This window comes from Mycteria americana, chromosome 24 (genome assembly GCF_035582795.1).
Source record: "Mycteria americana isolate JAX WOST 10 ecotype Jacksonville Zoo and Gardens chromosome 24, USCA_MyAme_1.0, whole genome shotgun sequence".
NCBI lineage: Eukaryota > Metazoa > Chordata > Aves > Ciconiiformes > Ciconiidae > Mycteria > Mycteria americana.
In genome coordinates this window covers 5,727,094-5,744,641 of record NC_134388.1, presented here as the reverse complement: position 1 = coordinate 5,744,641, position 17,548 = coordinate 5,727,094, and the positions used below count along the sequence as shown (strand labels likewise).

The 17,548-nt window shown below is 62.0% G+C and overlaps 1 protein-coding gene across 1 annotated transcript; it reads left to right on the top strand.

Annotated features, from left to right (window-relative positions):
- Positions 1–4,519: 4,519 nt before the first annotated feature.
- On the top strand, positions 4,520–15,170 carry LOC142420248 (calcium/calmodulin-dependent protein kinase type IV-like). Its single transcript, XM_075523942.1, has 12 exons — positions 4,520–4,828; positions 5,332–5,459; positions 9,527–9,605; positions 9,895–9,957; positions 12,314–12,396; positions 12,567–12,639; positions 13,267–13,357; positions 13,460–13,534; positions 13,751–13,826; positions 13,955–14,081; positions 14,209–14,361; positions 14,778–15,170. The coding sequence occupies exons 2-12, from the start codon at positions 5,362–5,364 to the stop codon at positions 15,000–15,002; spliced, it is 1,143 nt and encodes a 380-aa protein (XP_075380057.1). The 5' UTR covers positions 4,520–4,828; positions 5,332–5,361; the 3' UTR covers positions 15,003–15,170.
- The last annotated feature ends 2,378 nt before the right edge of the window (positions 15,171–17,548 follow it).

Genomic DNA, 17,548 nt, shown 5'->3' with positions numbered 1-17,548 from the left:
AATTGAGAATGACCAGCGTAAATACATAGGTGCCACTGGGAGCAGAAACCACTCTTTAATCTCAGATATGAAAACAATTCCCTGCTCCGCTCGCTAGCAATCAGCAAGTGCTATCAGTGCCGCGCTCTCCCCGGGAACAGGAGAGCTTATAAATATGAATTAGTGCAGAGAAAATCTACTCTCTTACCTAAAGCTAAATGTTATCTGGGTCCCTTTCCAGCAGTGGCTGACATTTCCAGAGTGCTTTTAGTCACATCTGCGGAAGACAACTCATTTCTTGTTTTTTAAAAAAAAAAAAAAAGAAGAAGAGATGGAGAAAGGCGAGAAAGAGGAAGCGGAGGAGGAGCGGGAGGAGGACGAGCGGCGGCACAGGGAGACGCTGCCTTTGTTTCAGGAGGGAAATGCTGGATGCCTGGGCCTCCTCCGGGAGATGCCGGGCGGGAGGCTCTGCCCTGGCACCCGGCGCTCGCCGGGGAAAGGCCGGGGCGGCCGGGGCGGCCGAAGCCCCGAGGCCCCGAGGCAGCGGCACAACGTGCTCCTGCCTGAGCGAGGCCTCAGAACGCGGGTGCTCGCGGCTGGGGCGTCGAGCAGCCCTGGGGTGGCTCCGAGTGCCACCACCTGCCTGTCCCGGGGTCCCACGGGGGGGACATGGGGAGCGGGGACCCCGCCCCGGCACCTCGGTGTGCAGCACCGAGCGCAGCCCGCGGCGGTGATGGCAGCCAGGGCCGGAGGGACGGCGCGTCCCGTGGGGATGGGTGCCCGCAGCCCCGGCACGGAGCCTGTCAGGTTCGCCCAGGCAGAGCCTCGTGGGAGCGGAGCCGGGGAAGGGCCGGGTCCCGCAGGGATTTGCGGGATGGCAGGTCCCTGCACGCCGCCTCCGCCCGCGGTCTTGGTGAGCCGTGGCCGGAGCTGTCGGCGGGGCACCGCTGGAGCAGCACGTATGGGCCACCGAAAGCGGCAGGGTCCGGCCCGAGAGCCGGAGTCAGTGCCCGAGACAGAGCTGGGAGCGTCCCTGGGGACGCCCCGAGAACGGGGAGATTCAGCACCCGCGGCCCTGCGCAAGGGTGGGCTGTGCTGCCCTGCCAGAGCTGGGGAAACTGAGGCACGGAAACCCCTCCCGCACGGAAGGGGTTCTCTTCGAAGAGAGGGGAGAGCACAAGGAAGGTGACGGGGCGGGGGGGCCCCGGGCATCACCAGCAGCAGGAGCTCAGCCCCGGCAGCACGTCCCCGGCACGGGGCTTGCTCCGCTCCGGCGGCATGCCGGCCAGCTGCGTCTCTCCCTGCCTCTCCTGCCCTCCTGCTCTGGGCGCGCGAGGGACCCCCACGCGCCGCCGCCGCACCCCGAAGGGCCCCGCGCCTCCGCGGGCCGCAGCTGCTGACGACGGGGAAGGACGTGGCCCCGCGGCGGGCGCGCAAAGCCCATCCCTCCTCCTTCCCAGCTCTGATCCCCGCTACCTGCGCACGCCGGCCTCTCACCGCAAACATATCTGCGAGGGAAGGAACTACAGACCGCGAGAGTCTCTAATGGGATGCTTAAGCCGTCTTTTAGGTTTTTAATGAGCGGTTCCTGGCAGGAATGCTAAACATCACTAGGTAGACAGACCTGTCTCGCTGTCAGGCGGCGCGATGTGTTTCTGTGTCCTTGTCTGGCTTAAGTGAGCTCTGACCTCATTTGCTGCGTGCCATTCAATTAACAAGGCGAGCGGCGCTGGGGAGGGGGGGATGCCGGGGGGAGTTTAACCGTATGTATTAATTTCCATTTTATGTTCCAAACAATTGAGCATCGCTCGGCGGCGGAAGGCGGCGGCCGGCCCCTCTTGCAGGTACCGTTCCCGGCCGCTGCGCTGCCCGGGCTGGGCTTTGCCGGAGACCCCCAGCCCAGCACCGGCGGCTTGTGGGGTTCGGGGGGACCTCGGGGGTCCCCGCTCCGTCCTCACCTTCCTGTCCTCTGCCCAGGGACGGGTCCGCGCCCCGCGCAGCCCCTTCGCTGTACTTCGGTTAATGCCCCTCCATCTTGTGCTTCATCCGGAACGTCGATGGCTGCGCAATGAGACAGAAATGAGTTGGAAAAGGGCGAGAGAGGGAGAGAAATGTTTCCCGGGATGTTAAAAAAAGCGACTTCAGGCACCTAAATTTATGCTGCTCTGAAATGGATTTTATTCCAGCGTAATGAGAGAACAAAATAATTAATTCCTCTCCCGCAGACAAAAGGCTAGAGGCTTTCCTCCAGCCCCCTTCCCACCGAGCTGTTGGGAGCACGGGCCCCTTCCCAGGGCAGCTCGCCCGCTGCCAGGGCCGGATCCTGGAGGTGCAGCCCAGCCCCTTCCCGCGGGCTGGGGCCGGGTCTGCACCCCGGGAAGGTGTCCCGGCCGGGGACGGGGTGCTGCGAAGGGCAGCCCCCTCCTCCCGGGGCCGATGTCCTTGTGGGGTGCTGGGGTGTGCGGGGGACTGGGGCCGCCCGGCCGCCATCACGGCCCCATCCCCTCTCCCGCTGCCCAGGCTGGCTCCAGCCCCACGCTCCGTCCAGCGCCCACCCATGGGTGGCAGAGTGGGTGTCTGCGGGCGCCGCGGGTGGGATTGCAGCCCCCTCGTCCAGAGGTGTATTACCGGGTTTCTGGAGGGAAGGGGCTGCCTCCGCTCTTCGAATGCAGCCCCCCGCTCTTTTTGGGGCTGGGGATGAACAGGGGGCTTGTGCTTGTTCTGGATGAAGTGATAAATATTAATTCCGCAAACCAGCCCACCCTTGTCTCCACAACATACCAGGACGGGGAGAAATGGAGGCAGAGTCAATTTATTCACTTAGCAGGTCATTCCCTTTAAGAACAGCCCTTTCAAAAGAGAGTTGCAACTAGACTAGATCAAGCAGGGCTGAGTTTGCCTCCCTCAGATATGATAAAATATTCTAATAAATACTTGGGAAGCCCATTACAAGGAGAACGTTTCATGCTGGCGAGACCTTCGTGGCGGGTCCTTTCATGCAGCTCTCCCATCCGAGCCGCAGTGGCCCCGATCCCCAGGGCCCCGCCGGCATCGGCACCCGTTGGTCCCACGTGGAAGGTCGCTGCCCCGCGGGATGCTCTCCCCGTTTCCAGTTTTTAATAGCAAAACACAAAAATCTGCTCCTGGCTCGCAGCTCCGTGGAGGAGGGTTTGGAAAGGAGCCCCTCTCGCCCAGGCGGGCCCTGGGCGAGGGCAGCCCCGGTTCCCGGCCGCTGCTGACAAGGGGGGGAACGGAGCGTGTCGCGGAACCCCCCGCACGCCTCCTGCGTGCTGGGTATCGGAGCTGACGCTGCCGGCGTGGTGCCGCCCGCGGCCGTGGGCTCGGCCGGGATTCGTTTGCTCCCCTCGTACGGAGAGGAGGAACCTCCTGCTGGGCCCCTTTGCTGCGGGAAACACAAAACCCCACGGGGCTCCCCGACAGCGTAGACGGCCCCAGCCACGGGGTCAGCTGCACCCAGCCCCAGCCCAGCCCTGGCCCCACCCCAACCCCATTCCCATCCCACCCCAACCCCATCCCCGGTCCCACCCCAGCCCTATCCCCATTCCCATCCCATCCCAATCCCCAATCCTATCTCCACTCCCATCCCGTTCCTGGCCCCAGCCCACCCTATCCCCAGTCCCACCCCCATCCCCAATCCCACCCCAATCCCACCCCATCCCTGGCCCTATCTCACCCCATCCCCCACCCAAACCCTACCCCCAGTCCCCCCCTTCCCACCCCCTTTCCCTCCCCATTCCCTCAACCCAATCCCGCCCCAATCCCAATCTCAGCCCCGCCCTTCCCCCTCCCCCTCCCACCCCCCCCGCCCCTATTTCACCCCCCCACCCCCGTTCCCATCCGGCGGGCGACGGCGTCACCGTGCGGCCGCGCCGGGCAGCGCCCGCGTCCTCCCCGGGGCAGGATCCGGCCCCGGAACCGGGGGAAGGGGGGGGGGGGGGGAAATGCCGGGCTCTGGGTGCTCCCCGGGGCGGGGCAGGGCCCGGCCCCCGGGGGGGTGCAGGGCTGAGGGTGCTCCCCGGGACGCGGGGCAGGATCCGGCCCTCGGCACCCGAGGGGGTGGCCGGGCGCTGCTGGGCGCTCCCCGGGGAGCGGGGCCGGCTCCCGGCGCTGGGCTCGGGGCGACGGGGAGCGGCTGCGGGCTGGGGCGGGGGCCCGGGGCCGCCCTGCGCCCCCCCCCGACCGCCGAGCGCAGCCCGGAGCCCCGGGGGGGCTGGCGGGGCGCGGTGCAGTGGCGGCGCCGGGCCGGGGGGGGGCACGGCCGAGCCAGCCGGGAGCGCGGCGACGGGCGGTGATGCTGCCTGGGAGGGTCCCCGTGCACCGCAGCCCCGACCCCGCATCCCCACCGTCCTCCGGCCCGGCGTCCCTCCGTCCGTGCGTCCTTCCATCCCTGCATCCCTCCACCCCTGCGTCCTTGCATCCCTGCATCCCTCCATCCCTGCACCCCTCCATCCCTCCGTCCCTGCGTCCCTCCATCCCTGCACCCCTGCGTCCCTGCGTCCCTGCATCCCTGCACCCCTCCGTCCCTGCGTCCCTGCATCCCTGCACCCCTCCATCCCTCCACCCCCGTGCCCCAGCACCCTGCCAAGCACCGCCGAGGAGCTGAGCCTCAGCACCCCCGAGGTGGGGAGCAGCGCGGGGGCCCTGCCCGCCGGTTGGCAGCACGGGCCCGGGGGGCTGCAGCTGGGCACAGCGCCGGCACCGAGGCGTGCGGGGACTGAAGGGCCCCCGCACCCAGTGCCCACCCTCCGCCACACAGCCGCCCCGCGCCGGGGATGAGGCAGAGTCGAGGGGGACACGGCTCCGCCGTGCAGCGACGCCGCAGCTAACGGTACGTGTCGGGTCCCCAGATCTGACCCGAATATTAACGGGGTTGCAAAGGGGCTGCGAGGACCCGTGGCGGGAGGCGTGCTCCCCGGGCCGGTGGCCGTGCTCGATGTCGGGGTGGTTTTGGGGGGTGACTGCAGGAATCAGGGTGCAAATACCCCAACGTGCCAGTCCGTGGGGCACAGCCTGGGCTCTGGGTGCAGGGTCCGGCCTGCCGGGCTCTGACAAGCCGAGGCAGCCCCAGAAGGATGGAGATGGGGCGGGGAACGGGGGGAGTGTGGGGGCCTGGTGTGAAAAGCTGGGGGGGTACACGACATAGGCGGAGAGGGGGGTATTCTCTCCAAAAAGGCAGCGTACGTGCCTGGTGGGAAGGAGATTTGTGGCTGCGACTTCATCGCGCTCGATAATCCCGAGCAGTGCTTTTTGCCGGGCCATCTGGGCGCTCGCACGCGTGGGGGCAGCCAGGCGGGGGGGCACGGCGATGTCTGAGTCTCTTCTTCCGAGCAGCTGGCGGGAGCTCGCCGCCCCCGGCCCACCATGCCCTCCTCCAAGACCGGCAGCGAGTACTGGATCGATGGGTCCCACCGCGAGACAGCCCTGGAAGATTTCTACGTCGTGGGCCCCGAGCTGGGACGGTACCGGCTGCCGGGGGGGTCGGCAGGGGCTGGCAGGGACAGGAGCCCCCCTGGCAGAGGAGTGTGTCCTGATAGGGGCAGGACTGGCCTGGTGGGGAGAGGAAGGGTCGGAGGGACGAAGGAGGATGAAGGGGGACAGAGGGATGGAGGGATGAAGGGGGCTGGGAGGATGAAGGGGGACGGAGGGATGGAGGGATGAAGGGGGCTGGGAGGATGAAGGGGGACGGAGGGATGGAGGGATGAAGGGGGCTGGGAGGATGAAGGGGGACGGAGGGATGGAGGGATGAAGGGGGCTGGGAGGATGAAGGGGGACGGAGGGATGGATGGATCAAGAGGGATGGATAAGGGGAGGGAACGGAGGGAGACCCTGTCCTCACATGGAAGCTGGGGCTTGGGATCTGTCGTGATGCCGCAGCAGGGGTTTCGGGAGCGCTCGCTGAGGGTTTTCAGGATGGGGCCCGGGTTCCCCGTGCGCACGGAGCCGTATGTTTCTCACCCCCGGGGGGGGGAGCGGGCTCGTGCTGAGACCCGTCTCGCCTCTGAGCAGCCCAAGGCTTTGGGGAGGTGGGCGATGAGCCGGGCACGGCGTGGGGCCGCGGCGGGTCCCTCCCGCAGCTGCCCCCCGCAGAGGAGGGCTAGCGTGAGCCCCAGCAAAGGGACACAGCCCTAGGGGGGATTTACTCCCAGATCTGGATTTGTCCCACCTGGGTCAGAAAGCCCCACCGAGGGTACCGGCTGCGTCCCCGCAGCCGTGGGGCACGCGGTGGCACCGACAAGAGCCACCTTGGCAGACGCCGGCTGCTTGGAGGAGGCTCTCATGATGTATTTATTAGAGGTCCTACTGTAAATCCTCACGGGCAGGGAACATCAGGGCTGGCTTGCCAGGTCCCGCCGGTGCTGCGTGCCATTTCCCAGGGCTGCCAGGAGACGCGCGTTCTAAACGCGCCCGAAGGCAGTGCCCGTGTCCGCTTCCCCGGGGGGTTTGCCCTCACCGCTGGCACACGCCGCTCTGGCGCTGCCGTCCTCCGCGGCATCTCGACCCTTTCCCAGCCCTCGTGGGACCCTCAGGATGCGGCGTCCGGGGGGACTCGGGGCCGGTGCCAAGCGCCCGCGGGCCCGGGAGGCTGCTGGTGCCCCGGGAGCCACGACGCATCCTGGAGACGCCCAGGCCCAGCTCCCACGTCCCGCGGAGGAGAGCGGCAGCGCTGGCACCGAGGAGCTCCCGTGCCGGGAGCCGTCCCAACCGCAGGGCAGGTGACAAGGGGCAGCCGGTGTCCCCGTGCCCCCAGCGCAGGAGGGTGCAAGGGGGTGCTGGGAACCGGCGTGCGGCAAGTCTGGCGGTCCCGCTTGAGGGGGGCTCCGGGCTGTGCCGGCAGAGAGGAGGCAGTGCCGCCCGCCAAGCCCTGGCTCTGGAGCAGATGTTGTCGGCGGTGGTGGTTCGGGCTGGGCCAGCCCCAGCCATCCGCAGGGCTTCCATCGGCAGGGGAGGCTTTGAGCCTGAAAAACAGCAGCTTTGGTAAAAGCAGGTATTTAAGGCTTCTTCAATACCTGCTTTCTAGGTATTTATAAATACCTAAGAAGGTATTTATAAAGGCACCTTCTAGCGAGGTGCGGCCAGCGTTGCCCGGGGCTGGCCAGCACGCAGCCCTGCACGGAGGGAGGTAGGACAGAGGGACAGGCTCTGAGCCCCCAGGCCCCCTTTCAACCATCCATCCAGTTTCAGCATCCAGGCTTAAATGGAACCGGTCTCGGTCTTGGAGCCGTTCCCTTGTGGCTGCACGCTCAGCGCGTTGGGCCCACGGCGTGATCCGGGGCGGTGGGAGCCCGCTCGCCGCGCACGGCTTTTGCTTAGTGCCTCTCTGCCGCGGTGCGCCGGAGCCGCCGGAGCCACCGTGCCAGACTGCGAGGTGGGATCCAGCCCTGGCCTTAGGAGCCACAGGGAGCAGGGGACGGATGGAGGGAGCGCGGGGTGGCCGTCCCACCGGCCGTGCTGCCGCGCCAGCGGGGAGGACCCAACCTGATGTGCCCCAGGGGTGACTCGGAGCAGCCTGGGGGCTGCTCCCACCCATCACAGCGTGGCCATGGGCGGCAGCACCCAGCCGGCGTGCCGGCTCGGCTGCAGGTTCGCACCATACTCCCCACACGCCGGCCCCGGCGCTTGGCCGGCTGCGCGTGCCCCCGCCGCCGGTCCAGGCTCTCTTGGCAAATCCCATTGTTCGACATTTTCCAGTTCATCTGTAAAGCAAATGCAATTATCTCCTGTCGCAGTCAAGGTTGATTGCGGATATTTATTTGAGGCCTTAAGCGGCGGCGAGAGGCAGCTGCTGGGGCCGGCAGAGTGAGGGGCCGGGGTGTAGCGAATGCCGGCACGAATCCAGCCGCTGCCGTAATTGGGAACGTGCAAGGGGCAGCCGGTGCCGCGCCACGGGCACAGCAGGCTGCGCCGCATCCGAGGAGCAACCCCAGCACCTCCTAAACGCCGAGCCGAGGGCTTCTAAATGATCCTGTTAGCAGCAGGAATCGGGCTGCAAATTGTCCGTGCGGAAAAATCTTGCTGGACAGCGGGAGGGCTGGGATTCAGCCGCGGCGAGGGGGTGGAAGGAGGAGGAGCGGGGGCTGCCGGTGCTGCCCCAGCGCCCACGCCGGCTGGGAAATGGGGATAAGAACCAGGCGTCTGCCGCGCACAGAAAGGCGGCGGCAGGGCAGAGAGCTGCTGGTTTACTGCAAACCACCCGGCACGTTTGGGAACGGTGCCTGCCGTGAGCTGAACCACAGCTGCGGGAGGGCTGCTGGAGCCAGGGGAGACGCTCGTGGCTTTGTCTCCTGCTGGAACCGCGTTATTTGTTGCGGTCGCAGCAGCAGTGATGCCATTTTGGGTTCAAATTGAAGCCTTCTGCCCGTTTTCCTGAGCTGGGGAAGAGGAGGGCGGCGGCCACCTCTCCCCTCCAAGCCTGAGCAATTTGTTTCCAAATTGCTTTTTATTTGCAAAATAAAATTTCACAGAAAACGTTGAGCAAAAGGAAGAAAACGTTTTGAAAATGGCCAACGTCTAGAATTGCCGGGTTTTGCTCGCCCCGCAGCATCCCCAGGCTCCGCGGTACCCGGCTCTGCCGTTGCCATGGGAACGCGATTCCCAAGTTCAGCCGGATGAGTTGCAAAATCCGCTCTCGTTTTTAAAGCAAATCTTTCAGGAGAGCACCCCGGGGAGCGCCGGCGGCGCTGGGGCATGCAGCCTGTGGTGCTGCAGCGAAAGGTCGCTTGCAGCCACGCTGTGGGTTGGTCTTGGTCTCAAGGGAGATTTTTGGTGCAAAAAATGGCCCTGGGGCGCACGGCGCCGGCCTTTCGGGGCCGGCGCTGGCCTGGGCCGAGGGCACGGGCAGGCGGGGATGCCGCGCGCCTCGAGGCAGAGCCTGAACTCGGTCCCAGAAGACAGCGAAGCCAAAGAGCAATAAAACGTGGTCGATTACTTGGGGGCGAGAATTAATCTGCTCCAAGGAGAAGGCAGTGAAGATGAAATTGCAAATGAGCCCCGTAACGGCCTGAAGCAATGGGTTGATTTCACTGTCCAGTGGTTAGAAAACATCGTTAACTAGATCTAAAAATCCCTGGCAGCTGAGGGGCACTGCTGGGGGTTTAACGGGAACCATCCCTCTTGTAACTTGGAGCGGTTTAACCCGGCGGGGAGGTTTTGTGGCGGTGCGGGATCGCCCCGTGTGCCGTGGCCTTGCCAGCACCGCGGGGTCATGGCCGGGGTGGGGACCCTCGCAACGTCCCTGAGGTCCCCGCTGAGGTTGTCCTTGAGGCCGCAAGCGAGGAGAGGGAGGCTCCGTCCTGTCGTGAAAGCCGCTTAAGGATTTAAACCCCTTGTAGGACTCGGTTTTAATTAAAATGGCTTTACCCAGGAAAGCTGGAAATGATGCGGGGAGGGGGATGCGCAGGGGGAAGATGACGCTGAGCTCCCAGGGTCCGGTGCTGGCCAAGGTCACGGTGGGGGGCACGGGGTGAGCGGGACCCCTCTCCGTCCCGGCTGCGTCCACGCCACCTCACGCACCTCCGTCCTCCCGCAGGGGAGCCACCTCGGTGGTGTACAGCTGCGAGGAGAAGGGCACGGGCACCCCATACGCCGCCAAGATACTGAAGAAGACGGTGAGTGTCGGTGGGCGGGGGGCTGCGGGGTGGGTGGGGGGGTCTCTGCTCTGCTCCCAAAGCACCTTGGCACCAGTGGGGCACTGGGATGGGCACGGGGCTGTCAGCCGGGCATCACTCCTGTGGTCTGGGGGTCCTGGGTGGAGAAAAGCGCCAGGGTTTGGGCTGGGGGTGCGGCGGGCTGGGGGGGGGTTACTGGGTGCATGAGAGGGGTCTCGGTATGGCGGGGGGCCGGACCCAGACCCGGCAGCAGAGGTAACGCCACTTCCGTGTGGGCTCTGCTTTCCAGATTGACAAAAAGATCGTGAGGACGGAGATCGGGGTCCTGCTGCGGCTCTCGCACCCCAATATCGTGAGTACGACCCCACGGGAAATCCTGCCTGCACCCCACGTCCCCCCCCTGCCCTGCAGATGGGCTCACGGTGCCCGGTCCTCGCCGTGGCACGGTGACTCCCCGCTCGCTGCTGCATGAAACTCCGGGTCCTTGCACTGCCTTTGAGCTTCCCAGCTCCGATATCGAGGGCCAGGGCCCCCCCGTCTTCCCCCCATCCTCTGGCCTGAGATTTCCATTTGGTAAGCAATTTCCATCGAGGAGATCAAATGAATACCACAGAAAATTGCCCATCTGTAATGAATCCTGCAAGGGGAGATAAAAGGGGAGGACAGGGCCACCAGTGCCGGGCGCCGTGTCCCGGCGCGGCCAGCCGCTGTTCCTCTTGCTCAGCGCTCGGGGGATAACGGCAGCTCGGCTGGAACGATTTGCAACGCCCGGGAGCGGATCTAATCACCACCGGTGTCAGCAGAGCCGGGGCCGCCGTGTCGGCCCCTCTGCAATGGCGGGGGCCTGGGGGGCTCCACGCCCCCCGTCCCTCCACCTGCCAAAAAGGCTTATTCCCGGCCGCTTAGTTCCACCGGCAAATTGCAGAAGCATCTCGGAGACGACCCGAGTTAAAGAAATAACACAAAAAGCCACCCGGTAGCTGCTGCTGCGGCGGCGCTGGGGGCTGGCTCTGCGGGGGCGCGACAGACCCTGCTCCAATCGATTTTGTGGCCGGGACATCACCAGGACATTGCCGGGACATTGCCTCGCCGCTGGCTGCTGCTGCCCAAGCTGCCGTTTTTTTGCGGGATGGCTCAAAACCCCGGGCACGGCTGCTTCCAGCCCGGCCCACGTCAACCGTCCTTGGAGCAGTAAGGCTGTGCTCTCTGGAGGAGCCCCAGCGGGGATGTCCTGCCCGCCCGCTCTCCTCCCAAACCTTGCTGCAAGAGATGAAGCCGAAGGAAGTCCAGAAATGAGGCTGATGGGGGCAAAAGGGCTGGAGCCGGGGCGTCCCTGAGCCCCTGGGCCAGCTCGGTGCGGGCCAGCCTTGGGCACTGGGGTGTTTCAGTGTTTTGGAGCAATCGGACGCTTCAGCCTTTTCCACGGAGACGCTTCCCTGTCCTGGGATGTTCGGGCAGATGCCGAGACAACAGCCGGGATGGGGATCGCCTACTCGGGGCAGCCCGGGAGGACGCTCGGCTGACATTGGCCATGGATGGGGAGAGGCTCCTCTCTGATGTGTTATCAGAAACGCAACCGAAAATTCAATTTCTGCCCTCCCTCCTCCTTTACTCTCCAGGCAGCGGCACCGCAGAGACGTGGAGGAGGAACCAGCCGGCCAGTTTTAATATTTAAATCGCTGAGTTTTCCGTAGGGTTCTGCTCACTCCCAAGTTCAAGTGATTTTCGAAGAAGAGATGCTCCGTTTCATTATTTACGCTGGTGCCATCTATGCGCTCGCTATCGTTCAGCACCAACCTCAACGGTGGATGATAATAGGATTGTAAACTTTTGAAGTTAATAGGAAAATTATAGTGCTTCTGTGTATTATTATAATGCAATAAGCCGCCACATAGTGTCTCTCACCCTGCGGGGTATCACGGCTTGTCACCCAGCCTATGAAGGTAATGATTAAAGCCCCATGAAATTCGCAGTGTCACAAAAGTCTTAAGAAGCATGAAATTCTCTGTTTTCCATTAAAAAAATAAAAAAATTGCATTTTGACGTAGTTTTAAGCGAGACCTGTTAATTCCAGATTTGCTGCGGTGGCACAAAGGTCTCGTGCAGACAAGCTCACCTCGCGTGGGAGCTAAAAAACAAAAATCAGGAGAAAAACACCGTTTCTTTAGTGCCTCTTCTGCCGCAAAGTGGTCCAAGGGACGTTTCCGAAAGCGCCCGCAGGGTCCCAGGGCCCCGGTCCCAGAGGTGGCTTTGGCCCCTCGGGGCTCCGCGCGTCTCTCCTGCATCCCTGCAAGTGCGGACGTGCAGGATCCGTCCCGGGAGGGACGAGGGCAGGGCTTTGCCGGGATCGCTCCCACGCCGCAGGGCTGGACGGAGGAGCCGGAGGTGCCAGCGCGGTCGATGAAGCTGCGAAATTAAAAAGCTTTTGGTGAGCTCCTCTTCCAGCTAACGAGCTTGGAGACATAAAGAGGATAAAGGCGCCGCACGCCTGTCTCTTCCCATCCCCAGCATCATCTTTAATGCACAATTAAGTGAGCAGGGCTGTTCCAAACAGTTAAAAAAAATCCCGTTCAAACAAATAAAAAGGCAAGGAGGGAAATGTGCCGGCTGCCCCGGTAAAACCCTCACAGCCCAGCAGCCCGGTGGTCGCGTGCTCCTCCTGGCACAGCCGGGCTCCGCATCCGCACCCCTCCTGTCGTCCCTTGCAGATCAAGCTGAAGGAGATCTTCGAGACGCCCTCCGAGATCGCGCTGGTGCTGGAGCTGGTGACGGGAGGAGAGCTCTTCGACAGGTACGCCCGGCCCTGCGATCCCCATCCCGGCTCCTAACGAGGGGGGACGAATCTCCCCGGGACGGTGCGGGGAGGATGAGGACGGAGGGGGCTGATGTACGCAGGGGATGGGGGGCGCGGGGGGTCCGTGCGGGGCAGGGTGCTGCCGCGCTGACCCCGTGTGCCCGCAGGATCGTGGAGAGGGGTTTCTACAGCGAGCGGGACGCGGCCCATGTCGTCAAGCAGATCCTGGAAGCCGTTTTGGTAACGTGCCCCCCATTTTGGTAGCGTCCCCTCCACAGCCCCTGGGGACGGCCCAGCGAGGGGGTCCCGTGTGTGGTTCAGGGGTGTCGCTGCGGGGGCTGCACCATCCCAAATAGCCCTGGGGAGAGGCACCCAGAGCCGCACCATCCCAAAAATCGCTGGGGAGAGGCACCCAGAGCCGCACCATCCCAAAAATCGCTGGGGAGAGGCACCCAGAGCCGCACCATCCCAAAAATCGCTGGGGAGAGGCGTTTGCCCGCTCGCCCTTGGCTCTCCGAAGGCATTGCTGGCGGAGATGCCTCTTCTGATCCGCGTTTGGGGGGGATGAAGGAGAGGAGGGAGGAAGGTCAGCGCTGCTCTGCATCACAGGTCGGCTGGAGATGGGGTTTCTATGGCAACGGGAGGGTTTAAAAATGGAAATTCATTATGGGAAATGTCCTTCCCGTGCCCCGGCAGCCCCGGCACTGCAGGTGTTGGGTGTTTCCAAAGAAATAGTCGGGCGAGTTGGTCCCGTGTTTGTGCCGGGTCCCCGATCACTGCCGCCTCCTCCCGAATTCTGTCCGAGGCAGAAGGGGCTTCCCCTGCCCCTTCCCTTCCCTCCCACATCCCTGCTCTCGCTCTCTGTAGTATTTGCACGAAAATGGAGTCGTCCACCGTGACCTGAAGCCGGAGAACCTGCTCTACGCAGACCTGTCCCCCGACGCTCCCCTTAAAATCGGTGGGTTTGCTGGGGGCCCCCCCGGGGGGGGGTTGTGGCACGAGGGGGGTTAACGGCACCTCTCCCTGACGGCAGCGCCGCTCCCCTCTGTGTCCCTCCAAGGTGACTTTGGGCTCTCCAAGATCGTGGATGAACAGGACACCATGAAAACCGTCTGCGGGACGCCGGGGTACTGCGGTGAGCGGGAGGGAAGAGCTGGGGGGCGGGGGGGAGACCCGGGGAGGCTGCTCCCTGCCTGAGGCCACGCACAGCTCGGTGCAGGGATGGCAGATGGCTGTGTTGGGCTCGGGAGACGCTGCCGGTACCCAGGAGTTGTTTCCTCCGCCGTGAGGTTCCCACTGTGGCCACGCTGCCGGGACCCCCACACATTTGAACCCCAAACTCTGCTTCCAGCCCCCGAAATCCTCCATGGATGCCCGTACGGCCCTGAAGTGGATATGTGGTCCGTGGGCGTCATCACCTACATCCTGTGAGTAACGCTGCCGGGGCCGCGCGGGCAGTGAAACCGTGGTGGCGAGACGGTTTGCTCCACCTTAGCCCACCGCGAGCAGCCGGCAAACTCTGTGTGAGAGTAGCTCCTCTCTCCCGCGCTCGCAGGCTCTGCGGCTTCGAGCCTTTCTTCGATCCGCGAGGGGACCAGTACATGTACAGCCGCATCCTCACCTGCGACTACGAGTTCGTGTCCCCGTGGTGGGATGAGGTTTCCCTCAACGCCAAGGACCTGGTGAGCAAGCCAGCGCCGGGGCTTGGGGCTGCCGAGTATGAAGCCTTCAGATCAATGCTTGTAAAGATAACACAACTAGGGGCGTTTAACAAATGAAGCCTCTTCGTGTGTCTGAAATTGGCTACAGGTCAGAAAATTGATCGTCCTGGACCCCCAGAAGAGACTGACGGTCTACCAGGCTCTGGAGCATCCCTGGGTCACCGGGAAAGCTGCTAAATTTGCTCACATGGACAGCACGCAGAAGAAACTGCAGGAATTTAACGCCAGGCGGAAACTGAAGGTAAGGTGAAAAAGCCCCGTTGACCCCCGGGGTGGCTCGTGTTCTCGTGCAAACAGCTGGGGCCACCGAGAGCCGCTGGCGCTGGGTTTGAAGGATCCCCTGCCCCGAGCAGATTAATGTTCAGCGACACGTGGCAGCTCGGGGGGCTGGCTCGGGGAGAGGGGTGAAGGACGACGGAGCGGCTCCTTGCGCAGCTGCGTCCCCGGGGAGCTGCAGCTGGGCTGCCCGAGGAGGCAGCTGCTGCCGGGAGAAGCCTTGCCCGAGGTGAAGGGCTGGGCTTCCCAGCTCGGTGTGGCCGAAGGTGCGGGCACCATCTCCCCTTCCGCACGCTCCGGGGGCTCGAGCGCCTCGGGAACGGCATCGAAGGGGAGAAACACACGCTAATAACTGCTCGCGCCACTGTGCCTTTGCAACAGGCCGCCATGAAAGCCGTGGTGGCTTCCAGCCGCTTGGGCAACCACGGGCACCACGACTGCTCCCGCAGCGGGCGCAGCCAGGGGGGTCCCCGGGGCGCCTGCCTGCCCCAGGGGACGGGGACCACCGGCCCCGAAGCCACCACCACCGAGGACCTCGACGCTTTCCGGAGCGACTGCCCCGCCGCGTCCAAGGTTCCTGTGAACGGCGCCGGCTGCAAGAGCTAACGCGCTCGGCACCGCTGCCGGCTCGCCACGGCTTCGACAAGCAATATCCCACTGACCCTTGGACGCTGGCACGGGGAGAGGCGAGGGAAGCCGGGGGCACAGGACCACCCCGAGTGTAGGTGTGCGTCGGGAGCCCGTGGTCTGTCGTGTGGAGCATCCTTATTTAGTGTCCTGTTGGCAGTGCAGTCGTACCTGGTCGCTGTGAGTGTGTGTCTGTACGGACCCGACTGAGGAAACAAGGCTGGTGACTCTGTCTTCCGACAAATTAACAGTTTTGGCCACTGTGGCTTGAAAAGATCCCAAGTGGCTTAAAAATGAGGAGCAAACAGCAGAAAAAGGACTTCTTTCCCTTTCCCTACAAAGGCCGTAAGTTGTCTTTACGACAGCGTTTCGTAAGTTCCTGTACGTAGTCCCGAAGGGTTTATCTGCCCGGGGGAGAGGGTGCGTCTGGATTATCGCTGACCATCGACGTCGCTTCTGCAGCCGCTGCTACAAGACCCAGCCTGCGGCTTACTGCTGTATTAGACAAGGTTTGTGGGAGCCTTTCAACCCAGCTCTTTGAGCCTATCCGGATAAAAAGTGTTTGCCAGTGGTTCCTTTGTTATCTCTAGACGGTAGACGACCTCTGCTTGATCTGTGCTTTGGTTCCACCCCAGTTTCATTTGTTCCCACGTTCAGTCTTGCTGTGGCTACGTGATGGTGGTAGGAGCGTCACGACCCGGGCATGCTGGCTCGCCTGGCCTCTGCGTTGGCGTTCCAGGTTACGGTGTACATGACGAGGTTTAACGAAGAACAATGCAACTCTTTCTACGGCGCGTTGTAAGATTTCGTCACGTGTAACGGTGCTGTTGTTTCCTGAGTGAGGACAATGAGTTTATACCTATTTTGTTCTTTTTTTTTTTTTTTTTTAAGATGAATGAAATCAGTCGACAAACTTCTTGAAAAGAAATTTTTTAGGCAGATATTTACCAAGCCGCAGGATAAACATTTGCAGATTTTAATACAGAACAAGTAATCGGACAGGAAAAGCCATATTACGCGTGGGGGATTACAGAAAGCCAGGCAGCGGCTCCGCAGTCCCAGCTGGTGCGATGCAGCGCAGGGTTTGCTAACCCGAGGCAATGACCGTGACCGCACCCCTTGCCATATACATATAAAAATGTGTCTGAGCAAAAAAATTCTCAACTGGAGAAGAGCGAAATTTGTACACGATGCTAATTTTTCCAGGATGGGGACGTACGACCCAGTAGCTGGTAAAGGAGGGGCTGCAAACAAGAATTAACATTTTGCTGAAGCTGAAAGCCGCCATTCCAGACACCCGGGTCGGTGCAGGGGTGGGTGAGCGGCTCAGAGCTGTAATCAGAGCGGCAGGAAGGCAAATGTAACACGACGACTTTCGTATTTATTTACAGCACAAGCAGAAATCATACAGGCTACGTGTAAGGGCTGATCCATATCCTGTGAAGCTCATTTATGTTTCGGGTGCTTGTAAAGCCCAATACAGAGGAGAGATCGGGTGTTTCACTGGAAAAGTATTAGGTCTCGACCAGAAGTGCGGTCATACCTTCGACGGGGAAGCAGATGCACAGCAAGATTTATTTCACTTTGGAGAAAGCGAACGCCGGTAACATGGGAGAATGTTTAGGCAAGGGAAAAATTATTCCCTTTGCTTTGCGTTTTGCAGGCAGGGCAGTTGTTTTCTCTCCTTTTTTTAATATAGAGGGCTGAACCTTGCGGTGGGCTGAACTCCCGTCTTTATCCTCTGCTTAGGGTGACACTCTCTGTCCTTCAAACTCCGTGATGTGTCCCCATTTACTCCAGCGGGGCCAGAACTCCAACTTTAACCAAGTTGTTTACTAACCCGAGTCTTAAAAGACTCTTTTATATCCTTTGACGTGAAATACTTACTTAAACACCTTGCAGGACCAGGCCAGGGTGCTCGGCACACCCGGAGCCTGTGAGACAGAGATCGATGCTGGGAAACGCTGAGTAACGTTGCCCTGCCCACAGACCACTCCTGATCCTGCAGAATAATGGGCAATAAGGTGTCCATTAGATAACAGCGAGTAACAAAGTGTCTTCAGCGATGGAAGGCAGCCGAGGGAAAACTGTAAGCAAAAAAAGGAGTTTGCCTCTTATGTTATGTCAACAAAGTATTATTCCACAAATATCAGTACTTAAAGGTAGGAAAAAAAATGTTCTCCTGGGAGTCGAGCTAATAGGAGATGCCATTTTGGTCTGTCTGCTGTTTTCAGAATGTGTTTTAATAACTTACTACTTCAGTATAGTGGTGACATTTCCGATATTGCAGGTATTTATAAAGAAGTAGAGACAGCTAATAAAGTATCAAACATCATAACACGGGCTCCGTTTTTCTGTTCGTCTCGGAATACAAGGGCTAAAAATTGACCGAGCCAAACAGCAGCTTGCTGAAAGCCATTTTTTTTCTGATTTTAACGCATTTTCATACAGTAACTTATTTTCAGGCTCTGGACAGCTAAACACTCTCTGTGCTGTCGATCTCCCCAGGGTTACGGCACTATCGG